Source organism: Chelonoidis abingdonii, chromosome 14, assembly GCF_003597395.2.
Source record: "Chelonoidis abingdonii isolate Lonesome George chromosome 14, CheloAbing_2.0, whole genome shotgun sequence".
Classification (NCBI taxonomy): Eukaryota; Metazoa; Chordata; order Testudines; family Testudinidae; genus Chelonoidis; species Chelonoidis abingdonii.
Genome location: NC_133782.1, coordinates 20,842,461 through 20,854,506, shown reverse-complemented (window position 1 = coordinate 20,854,506; position 12,046 = coordinate 20,842,461). Strand labels below are relative to the sequence as shown.

General features: G+C 52.5%; 2 protein-coding genes across 4 annotated transcripts in view; both read right to left on the bottom strand.

Moving 5' to 3' along the window:
- The window catches only part of SYS1 (SYS1 golgi trafficking protein), a 114,872-nt gene that overhangs the window by 71,551 nt on the left and 31,275 nt on the right, over positions 1-12,046 (bottom strand). The gene's annotated exons all lie outside the window — the stretch shown is intronic.
- The window catches only part of DBNDD2 (dysbindin domain containing 2), a 49,128-nt gene that overhangs the window by 6,871 nt on the left and 30,211 nt on the right, over positions 1-12,046 (bottom strand). The window contains exon 1 of one of the 2 annotated variants that reach the window (XM_032767406.2): positions 4,856-5,027. The exons of the other annotated variant lie outside the window; for it this stretch is intronic. Within the exon in view, the coding sequence (XP_032623297.1) occupies positions 4,856-4,898 (43 nt within the window). The 5' untranslated portion in view covers positions 4,899-5,027. Of the gene's footprint in view, positions 1-4,855; positions 5,028-12,046 lie in introns of those variants that run through there. 2 annotated transcript variants of the gene reach the window in all.

The window sequence follows — 12,046 nt, the reverse complement described above, 5'->3', positions numbered from 1 at the left end:
TTATTAGCCAGCTGAGTAGCCGGCACTGAAATACCATTATGTAACTAAGGCAGGCATCAAGCAAGATGTGCAGCAGAGTGACTGGTGACTGCAGTGAGAAACTGAAACTAAGATGGAGCCTTTTCCCCCCCATTTCCTCATCTCAGCTCCCTCTCTCCCCTCCCCCTCGCTCTATTCCTGTATCTCAGGCACTCTAGGAGGCCAAGAGCTCTGCTCATGTATTTGCAGCTAAATACCCGCCACGGAGGAAATAAAAGAGAGTAACATTCCCTGTCTCTGCCCTTCGCCATGTGACTGATGGTCACATTCTCCTCGCTGTCAGTCCCTGTGATTGTCTCATCAGGATGGCATGTTCCCAGCAAGTGACACACACTCACACAATGCAGCCCCTGTGCGCTGCAGGGAATTCATTCCGAGGTTTAAATACCTGCTGGTGGTCTTTTTTACAAGGCACTCAACCAATGGGCTGAAGCTTATGCACAATCGCAGTTGGGACACAGCACTGCCTTCCCTGGATCACTGACCCCCCCAACACGTCAGCCTGTCACTTCCCAAGAGCATGAAATGGCACCAGGCTCCCTGCTGCCTTCAAATCCTTCCGGCTCTTCCTGCTCATTAGGCACCAAAGCCTATAGAAGAACTGGACCTGAATGCAAGTGTGGGGACTGAAAGGAGAGGTGCCAGCCTATCACAGGCCCGTGAGAAGGAAACAGATATGGGGATTTCCTTCTACTGCCATTGCGCAGCTTCTTCTGTCCCAGCCTCTTCCAGCAGCAGGAAGCAATATAAGGAGCCGGGGAGGTGTTCTGGCTCCAGAGACTCCAGTGCCACCCTGCCTTAGCAAGAGGTACTGAAAGAAACACGGCAGATATGCTGGCTGGGTTGCACAGCTGGGATTCTCTGTCTCTCAGCATGAGACTCTGTAGGGTGACTGCAGAAAAGGCCAGACATACAAGGTGCTCATAGTTACTCTATTCGCCATCTTCCTGCAGGAAGCACAATAGTGAATGGTGCAGGAGTACCTGCCACAAAGAAGTCCTGGCTATTCCACACCAGCAGGGAACAATGCCAAGCATTGGCTTTGGGTAGCTCCCAGCAACTGAGGGTGACATGAGCCCTGGGGGTGATATGGCTGAATGGATTCTTTAGGACACAGTGAGATCTTTTCACTGATTTCTTGGGCTGAGCGCTGAGCACAGGGCAGCTTGTCTGGCCGTGTTTCCGCTGGGAGTGGACAAGTTTGTCATTTCCCCTTGTCCTGCCGGATCCTAGTACAAATCCCACTCTGTGCACCAGGCAGTCTGAATGGATGCAGGGGGGCTTGTTAAAGGAGGCACAATACAAAAGGAGATGGGGAGAGGGTTTTCTTTAATTGATGTCTCCTTAAATCCCTTGAAAACTCCCCAAGAGTTTAAAGAAACAGAGTAAGCCATGAATGGGGCAAGGTCAGGGGGAAAGGGGAGGTTAACAGAGTATAAATGAGGGAAGAGGGCACATTCTGCAGGGTGTGGATCAGTTCTCTAGGGAGCAACTCCAAGGAGCACAGCTTCACACCTGATCTGGCCATGCCATGACTGGGCATCCCCTCAAAAGCATCCCCCCAGGCCCTGTGAATTGGAACAGGGACACACCGACCCTCTTCACACTAGTGGTGGAGGAAATCACAGTACCCTGGGCTCCCCTTGATTTGAGCCCTGTCTATAGAGGTGAACACACAACCCCTGCCAGGAGGCGGCATTACAGGGAACAGGTGGGGGAAGTGACTGTGGGGGGAGCTCACAGCTACTCCAGTCTCAGCCTCTCTCAGCAAGAACATTGCAGGATAAAGGGTAAAGCCACCCTAAGAATTTGCAACTTCCTTCAGTCTCCGGGAGAGGCAGCTGGAGCAGAACCCTTGGAATGACCTAGAAGAGGCCTGGGGCAATGAGGTGACCATAAACTGGATGCCTGGAACCTGCCAAATGCTCCTGTACCAACTCTCTGCACAGCCTCCCTCTCAGATTCCGCATCTGGCCTTGTATCGCAGCAAAAGGAAAAACTTAAACCCAAGCCTGCCGGGTGAAAGGGAATGCACAGGAGAGGGAGAGGGAGGGAAGTGGTTTTAGCAGAGACAGAGCAGGAAAAAACAAGAGGGCGGAGAGCGAGAGTGTCAATGGGGTGAGGAGGTGGCACCTTGTGACCCTGGTTTCTGAGAAGGATTCTTCATGAACGGTAGTCAGTATTTTTCTAGCCAATCCTCAACTCCTCCGTGACTCCACACTAAAAATATCCCCACAACCCAGAGCTCTCTCCCCAGCAGAGGCCGCGTCACAAGACCCTGCTATTTACAGGGCCTGATTCACTTGACATAGAACCCTGAGCAGGATAAGCCAGGAAAGCATTCGGGAGGATGAGAGGAGGTGGGGAGGCTCACAAGCCACACAAGGGATATCTATATAGCCCATGGCAGCAAACCTCTCAGCCCAGGTCGACAGACTCGGGCTACAGGAGCCTGCGCTAGTGCTCTAACAATAGCAGTGTAGACAGCGCTGAGAAGTTGCAGTACGGACTGGAGCTTGGGCTCTGAAGCCTAGGGTGGTCTTCACAGTCCGAGCTCCAGCACAAGCCACAACTTCAAATCACTGTCCACACCGCTATTTTTAGAGCACTTGGATGAGTCCTGCTAGCCTGTGTCTGTCGACCCAGGCTGAGAGGCTCTCTGCTGCAAGCTGCATGGACAGGCACCCTCCACTCCATGTTCTGCCCCACACACTGAAGCTTTTCCAAGTCCTGCTGAGAGGCTCATTAAAGGAGCTGGGATACCACCCCGTTTCTCCTCCCCAGCTTTGCCTGGAGCTGGCCTGGCTGTGCAGAGTCCTTCACTGACTCACTGTCTGCTCGGCTCCATGGACCTTGTCTATCCAGAACACTTGCTGCTTCAGGGGTTTGCTCCTGTCCTTAGGTTCCGCAGGTGACAGGGAGAGTTTTGCTGTTCCGGATCAGACAACATCCCAGCCAGCTCTGGGCCAGTGCCAGATACTTCACAGGAAAGCAGCCTGCACCCCCACCAAAAGGAATGTCCCCAGCGGAGGACACCGGGCTATCCATGCCAGGATAGGACAAGCCCTTCCTACGACCCAGCAGCTTGAGATGTGGCTGCCTGGATCTCAGCATGTAGAACTACTAATGATATTACAATAGGATGTGAAAGGATGGAGGTGCCAATCACCATGGGGTGTAGGAGAAGAGAGACTTCAGGGAGGCTGGTGCATGGTGACTGCGAGATGGAAGCAGGGGGGTTGGCGGCTGTGCAGAGGTGAGCGGCCAGGAAATAGGGATTGTAGAGCTGAGGGATTTGGTCAGGGAGCTGCTGCCTGGTGGGGTAGAGAGGTGCACTGCTTGTGGGGGGGAGGTGGAGAAGAGCTGGTGGGCGGGTTTTGTGGGGTGTACGGAGGGACGTGGGAAGGCACTGGCAGAAGGGCACTATAGGGTGTATGTGGGAGGGCACTGGTGTATGGGTTGTATGGCTGAATTGTCTGGAGAAGGACAGAGAAGAGCTATGCCTGTGGGAGGAGAGGGCTGTCGTGTCCATGGGACCATTGGTCGGGGGTGCTCTGCCTGGTGCCTGTTCACAGCACAATTTGTGGCTGCTGCCTGTGAAGTCTATGCTGCTCCAGCCGGGGCCTGACAGCAGCTTCGGAGGATGAGCCAGAGCTAAAGAATTCACTAAAAAAGGAAAGAGTTCAGAGAGTCGTGTGCCAGGGGCAAGGCATGGGGGAGCAGAGCGCCACTGGGTTAGCACTTCCATGCGGACAAAACCGCAACTCCCTCTGTCAATCAGTACCGTTGTGTACATGCACACACAGTCACGCACACACAGAAGGGACCGACACAGACAGAACACAGGGAGGCATCTAGACTAAACTCTGGCTGAGCAGTAATTGCTCATGTTTGACTGTAAATTTACAGAGCAAACATTTGGCTGAGAGAGATGCACGCAGCGCAAGGCTGATCCAGGTGTGGCCGAGTGGGTATGCAATTTAAGTGTGTGAGAGAAGGAGCGAGTGGGTGTGTAGGTGAAAGTTGTGTGAAACAGATGGGAAGTGTGTGTGAGTCATGGGTGACGGCCAGTGCCTGTGCCCATGATATATGACACTTTGGGGACGGGGGTGAATCAGCCGGTTTCTGGACAATAGTCAGGATTGTGCTGGGCTGTTGACCACTGCAAGATCATTGTGAATCCCTAAACTCAGTGTTTTAAGAGGCTTGGGAAAATAAGCGTGGTGGTGGGGTAATGACAATCCCAGCTGCAATAAATGTTCATGCATTGGTAGGGCAGCGTTTTCACCCTTAGTGAGCCGACTCAGTTTTAATTCTTTTTTGCCAGGACTGTGACCCATGGCGACCCTGCCCACTCTAAGTCCCCCTGAGCTGGACCCACGAAAGAGCTGCAGTGTCAGCTGTGTGCCCCCCTCCTGCAGGAGGCTACCCAGGCAGGAGGCAGCTGCTGTCTGTGTGCGTGGGTGAGAGCGGGCACTGGCCTCCGGCTGTGACTGTGCCGGGGATGCAGCTGGGATACAAGCGGTTGCTCCAAACCCCGCTCAGTGCAGCGGGCATCAGGAGCGCGCCCTCAGCCTCACGTGGGTCTCAACACTGGGGCGCTGTCCGGGCCAGGGAAGGTCCCTGCTGTGGGGCGCATTGGAGCAGAGACTTCACCGGGGGGGGCCTCCTGCTCGGTCCTGCACATGTCCCTCCATGCCTACTCCCGGACAGTCAGCGGCAGGGTGATCCCCCCACCGAGCTGGGGGGGACCCTCGCTGGGAAGCCACCGGCCAAATACCCACCCCTGCACCAGCCTCCCCGAGACGGGACTTACAGGGCAGCCTCCTGCTCTGGCTGTGAGCTCCGGGTCCGGACATGGCCAGCAGCGGACGGGCAGGCGGGCTCTGTCTGCTGCAGGCAGCCCAGGGCACGCTCAGGGCTGGGCGGGTGCAGAGGGCGCTGCAGCCCGGTGCACGCTAATCCCTCCAGGCAGGGCAGGCAGCGCTCCAGCGAGCGTGCAACCGGGGCTGCCTCCCGGGCCAGGCTGGTTGGGGCTCGGCAGACTGTACCAACTGCGTGATCCGGAGGAGGGGGGTGATTGCAGCTCGCACGGGCTCCGGGCTCCCGCCGGCTGTATCAAGGCCAAGCGCTGGAGTTTGGGAGGTGGGGGCTGCCTGCGAGGGCGCAGGGGCAGCGGGGCGGGAAAGGGAGCCGGAGATGCTGAGATCCCGTTAGGGCGGCTGGGAAGCAGGTGCAGGCGGGACCCAAGAGAGCAGCCTGCACCCGGCTGGAACGGGTGTGTCTGGGGCGAGCTTCTCAGCACTGATCCTGCAATCCCAGACTCAGCACCCTTCCAGGCATTGCACAGGACGGGGTCTGGCCAGAAGCACAGTGTCACCCTGAGATGAGTGGCTCTGGTGGGCACTGGGGAACCCTGCAGTAAGGGGGCACCGTGAACCAGGGCACGGGGAGCTGGGGAGGAGAGGTGACCTGCCTTGGAGACCCTTTTCTCAGGTCCCTTTTCTCACCCCTCCTTGGGCTGCAGCATGGAGCTGGGGCTGCAGCTCAGCACTGCAGCCTGAGGCCTGCCAGCAAAGGAAGCCAAAAAAGTGACACCAGCTGGGAAAAGCCATCATCCCTGCTGTACCGTGCTGCACTTACGGCAGAAGTGGGGTGAGGGTGGGATATCAGCTTCCCTCCATCACAGTGCAACAGGCTGCAGTTGCTGTGGAGAGAGCTCACATATACAGAATGCAGGAACTGGTGCATCTGGAAAACCGCCTCCCCCTGCCTAATATTAATAATTAACGTCCGATGCTTCTCTATATGCACTGCACATATGATCATTGAGCAGGCAATGGGCTGCAGACTCCATTCTTATCATAACTGATTCCCTGTTTCTCCAGTACACAGATTCCCTTAGAGGCCTCTGTCAGCCTCATATCCAGCATGTTTTCATCATTAGCTCTTTGGCTATCATTGAAACATGCTGGGCTTGATTCTGCTCCTAGTGGAGTCAATGGCAGAGCTCTCAGAGGCAGGCCCTTTATTTCCTTCATCTGTCTCCACAGAGTGACTCAGTCCCTCCATAGTGCCAGTCCCTGCTCTGGGCAGACAGGATCTGATCACAGCCAGAATTCACAACTCCTCAGAACATGATTTACTCCCCATCCTCTGCACGAAACAGCCAGAAAGGGAGTTTTCCGCAACCATTGTCAATCCCACCCAGCCCACTGCCTCAGAGGGTTTGCATCACCACATTACCAGACAAGTAAAGAGGTTGGACTTGTTTGCATCAGTTGTTCCTGACTTGGACACTGTTGCTTTGCTGCCCTGCTGACTTTGGCCCCTGTACCTGGTGGTTGTAACTGAAGTCCCTTCCCACCACTGGTAGTTAACCTGCTATGCTAGGAGGCTGGTTTGAGGGAGGGAGATGATTCACAGCTCATGCACGGAGGTTTATTTGTGCAGATCTGATGCCCCTGGTTCCATCTGATGTAAGTTAAATTAATTCTGGGGTTTCAGTTTAGCCCATGTGATTATTTATCCACATCCAAAACCCACCCCAGAGTTCCACATGACTGTTTCTGTCCATAGCCTGGGGTCAGGATTAAAGAGCATTGGTAGGAGCCCAGGATTGGAAGAGCAGAGGGACTGCAGGTCCATATTATGGGGTCCCAGCAGAGTGTTTGTGAGGGGCTCAAGATTAGAACAGGGCCACTGCAGATCTGGATTGAGGTACATTGGTAATGTACAGAAACCTCCTGCACTGCACCTATCAGCATTATGAGTGGCTTTATCCGGTAGTATTACTTCCTCAAATTCCTGTCCCACACCTTCCTTTCTGACCTCCCTGATATACACTCTCAGCTATGGGAGCTAGAGGCCAGGGCTAGAGCATCAGCCCAGATCTCTGCTATAGTATGTCTCTTTTTCTAAATTGGCACCATAACGTGAAATTTAAGGCCAGATACTGCCACCCTTATTCACAATGAGTATTCCCTTAGTCTGAATAGTCCCTTTGATATTAAATAGAGCTAACTGAAGACTAAGATACTACTCAGTGGGAATAGGAGAGGCATAATGTGGCAAATAATAAATAACACAGCAAACATGCACCCCTCTGCTGTTTCACTCTTTACTGTTTCCATGCACAGTATCTTAATTCTTAGAATTAAGCAACATCGCCCTCTGCATGTAGAATACACTGAAGCATCCTGGCATTTTATAATAGGGCCCCACTGCCTGTTGAATATCAGTTTTACTCAAATTAACTTAATGTAAAACAGCCCTGCAAGTTCCAGCCTGGTCCCCCCTGCTCTTGGCCATGAATGCCTGGCCTGGGGAGAAAGGAAAGAGACAGATCACGCTACACAGCAATCCGTCAGTAATGGACACTGCTGGCAAATGGACACAAGGGGTCAACAGCATGTAGCCAGGCCCAGGTTGAATCTTATTTCTCTCTGACAGGTACCTGAAGGGCCCGGCTCTTTTCTTTACACTGGCATCACTTGTGGGGCCAATCAAGTCTCCTTGAATTGAACTGTCTCTCTCCAGGTCATCTTAGTAACTAGTGGCCAGAATTACTGAGATGACATCATAGTCACAGGTCAGCTGCAAGACTCCATTGCAAACCTGTGGGGGGAGTGGCAGGGGAATGGCTCTTTCATCACAATGGCACAAAGTTCAGTTCCTGCCAGAGCTCCTGAGGCAAGCTGGTAATCTGAGCACTCTGTCACAATAAAACGCAACATGACTTGTTCCTCCTGCATTTCCTGCTCTGGTTTCTTTCTTCTATTATAGGTTTGCAGAAAACAGAAGGTTACTCGGGTCCCTGGCCACTTGGATGGGGTGGGAAGATTACAGAATAAATCAGCTGCCAAGTGAAAGGTGAACGAGCCCCAGCCAGGCACTGAATCATAAAGCAGTGAAAATAGATCTTATTCTTTACAAGCACCCTGCGTAAGAGGCTGTACATGAGATGTGGCTTGATTTGTTCAGTAAATTGCAGGAATAAAGGAGGAAATTGGCTTTTTGCCATGGACAGGGCAGGGTTTCTTTCCTAACAAATTACAGCTGAGCAGAGCACCAGAGTGTGCAGCCTATCCAGGCTGAAATGCCATCTCTGATCCCTGAAATTTTGCAGTTCCCTTAAAAGGGAGATTTTGGTCCAGGATTGAAGCAATGTGGCTGCTGTGAAGTGAACGTGTCTCACTGGAGCTGGGAAGCTTGGAGGAGAAGCATAGACATAATGGCAGGGCTGGAGATGGTAGATGATTCCAGGTCCATTAATGCAGCTTCTGAGGCAATGTCAGTGATGTGATGGAACGTTATACAATGGGGTAAATTAGGCTGTCTACCATTTATGTTGCTTCATTAGATGGATGCACCACCCTGCCCTGTTCAAACCCCAATGCAAGTCACCTGCTGAAGTTTCAGAGCAGGTAGCTCCTGTCTTGGGGCAGGTGATGATCACTGCACAAATACATTACTGGCCTAGTTAGTGTTTGCCAGAACTGAGGAAGAGGTTCATAGCAGGAAGTAGCATCTTTACTGTCTCCCCACTCTCTTCTGCTGTCAGCACAATGTGCCTAGAGCATAGATGTTTTGAGACCTGGAGACTCAGCTAACAGAAAGTCATTGAACTAGGCATCTCAACTGCCCCTGAAATGCTGTCCCATGCATCTCCTCCAAGGAACCACCTCACACTCCACAGTTAACATCTGCCCCCGGTGGGTGTGAAGTGGAGAAAGGGAAATGTTTTTACCCTTGTGAGAACTTTATTTTCTATTAGTCTGACCAGCTGCTTTATTTGGGGTCCAAACAATGAGCAGGGCCGGCTTTAGCCATTTTGCTGCCCCAAGCACGGCAGCACGCAGCGGGGGGCGCTTTGCCACTCGCCGGTCCAGCAGCTCCAGTGGACCTCCCGCAGGCGTCCCTGCGGAGGGTCCACTGGTCCCGCGGCTCTGGTGGACCTCCCGCAGGCATGCCTGCGGATGCTCCACCGAAGCCGCGGGACCAGCGGACTCTCTGCAGAGAAGCCTGCGGGAGGTCCACCGGAGCCGTCTGCCGCCCTCCTGGCAACCGGCAGAGCGCCCCCTGTGGCATGCCACCCCAAGCACGCGCTTGGCGTGCTCGGGCCTGGAGCCGGCCCTGACAGTGGGGAATATGGCCACCAGAGCAAAAGACACTTTGACTTGCCAGCAGAGCTCTGCAGAGAACAGAAATTCCATTTCATGGAGGGTTTTGAGATTTCTAATTTTTTTTTTTTGTTCTGAACAAACTCCAGCAGGTGTGCTGCCGAAAGTCGCCTGCCTGCCTCCCTCACAGCAACCGGCATGCTGCCCCCCGTGGCATGCACACACAGAAACATATACACACACACACACACATACACAGGTAAAGCACTTCTGAATACAGCAGTGTTTTACGCACAGAGACATGCTACTACTATGCTGATATGGATGCAGATGCATTGCTGGATATATATACCCAGTTTAAAACACATGCATATACATAAATAGGTCAATACACGCTCACACCCATGTACACACACAACAGTGCCTTCACCCCAGCAGCACTGCAGGCACACATACACAGGTCCACCATCCCCAAAAGTAACAGGGACAATAGCCATAGTACCAATCTTTGTTCACCTAGGCATCCTGGTATTAAAAGGAGACACTAGCATTCTCCTTGTACTGTATATTTGACCACTGGCTGCGTTTCCAGCCCCGTTGGGGCAGCTCCACTCTCTCAGAGATCAATCTACTGAAAGGCATGCACAGTTTCAGCTTTCCAGCCCTGTGTGCTCTCTTTCTTTGGCAGGTTTCCCTCCTTCCCCTCATGTTCTTTGCATCCCAGGCTTGATTTCACCTGCCTGCTTTCTAGGCACTGATTTGATATTTGTACAAACTGGAGATGGAGAAGGCCTATTTTCTCTAGTCTTTCCTGGGGCGGGGGATGCTGCAAGATTGTTCTCTGCCAGTAGATTTGATAGTCCATTGTTAAATGCCCCAAATGATGAGATTCACAGCCTTTGCTCTGGTAGCTGCTCTAATGCAGTGGTTCTCAATCAGGGGTCCGGGGCCCCCTGGGGGCCCACGAGCAGGTTTCAGGAGGGTCACCAAGCAGGGCCAGCATTAGACTCGCTGGGGCCCATAGCAGAAAGGTGAAGCCCCACTGCATAGAGCTGAAGTCCAGGGCCTGAGCCCAGCCACCTGGGTCTGCAGCCAAAGCCTGAGCAATGTACAGGCGAGTCTCATCTTACGCAGGAGTTCTGTTCCATGGTTAGCGCGTAAAGCGAAAACCGTGTATAGTCAAATTACATTGAGTTGAATGGCGGGCGGAGTCGTCCGCATTACAGGTACAGTATTAAAATTGTTATTTTTCTTTTTTTTTTGTTTTTGCCAACTGCATAAAGCTGAAATCATGCACGTTAAATGCGCATAAGATGTGACAGACCTGTACAGACTAACGGGGCGGCTCTAGGTATTTTGCCGCCCCAAGCACGGCACGCAGGCTGCCTTCGGTGGCTTGCCTGCGGGAGGTCCCCAGTCCTGTGGATTCGGTGGCAGCCTGCAGAAGGTCCACAGAAGCCACAGGACCAGCGGACCCTCCGCAGGCATGCCGCCGAAGGCAACCTGCTTGCCGCCCTCGTGGCAACCAGCAGAGCGCCCCCTGTGGCTTGCCACCCCAGGCACATGCTTGGCGTGCTCATACCTGGAGCCACCCCTGCAGATTAGGGACCGAGTGGCTAGGCAGTAGTTCTGCAGAACAGGACCCAGAGATTATAGTGGACGAGAAGCTGCATACAAGTCAACAGTGTGCTCTTGTTGCCAAGAAGGCTAACGACATTTTGGGCTGTATAAGTAGGGGCATTGCCAGCAGATCGGGGAACATGATCATTCCCCACTATTCGGCATTGGTGAGGCCTCATCTGGAGTACTGTGTCCAGTTTTGGGCCCCACACTACAAGAAGAATGTGAAAAAATTGGAGAGTCCAGCGGAGGACATCAAAAATGATTAGGGGGCTGGAGCACATGACTTATGAGGAGAGGCTGAGGGGACTAGGATTATTTAGTATGCAGAAGAGAAGAATGAGGGGAGATTTGATAGCTACTTTCAACTACCTGAAAGGAGTAGAGGATGGATCTAGATTGTTCTCAGTGGTACCAGATGACAGAACAAAGAGTAATGGTCTCAAGTTGCAGTGGGGGGGGTTTAGGTTGGATTCGAAAAAAGCTTTTTCACTAGGAGGATGGTGAAGCACTGGACTGGGTTACCTAGTGACGTTGTGGAATCTCCTTCCTTAGAGGTTTTTAAGGTCAGGCTTGACAAAGCCCTGGCTGGATGATTTAGTTGGGGATTGGTCCTGCTTTGAGCAAGGGGTTGGACTAGATGACCTCCTGAGGTACCTTCCAACCCTGATATTCTATGAAGGTAGCTTCACAGGGGCTGAGAACCGCTGCTCTAATCATTCCCCTTGTCAGGAAGTTTGCCTCTGATATTCACACTACACTCTCCTTTTCTGAATTTCATCCCACTCATCTCAGGTGCACCCCCTGTGTATGACACCAAATCATCCCACTCCCGCTGTTTGTTTAGCTCTTCTTACCTCTCCCAGAAATCAGCCCTTCCAGCCCCTGAATGCCCTTCTATCAAGTACTGATAGAACTGGACATGATATTGTATGTGTACTCACACCGGAGCTGTGGGAAGAGGTCTATAGGGCAGTTCCTCACCAGTCTCTACTGGACTTGGAGCTCCCTGTGTCAGATACATACTCACTCCAGGTAGCTTGTGCTGGTTAAGGTCAAGTCACAACATTACAGCTAAAGTCATCTACACTCTATGTCAGTAATACTCAGACTGCAGCTCATGAGAGCAAGTAGCTCTTTAATGTGTCTCCTGAGGCTCTTTGCAACACATGATATTAAAACGCTCTGTTATTAACCAGTTAGAATGCTTCTACTATGTTATTAACCAATTAAGTTATCAACTTGCACTAAGTTATTAACTTATT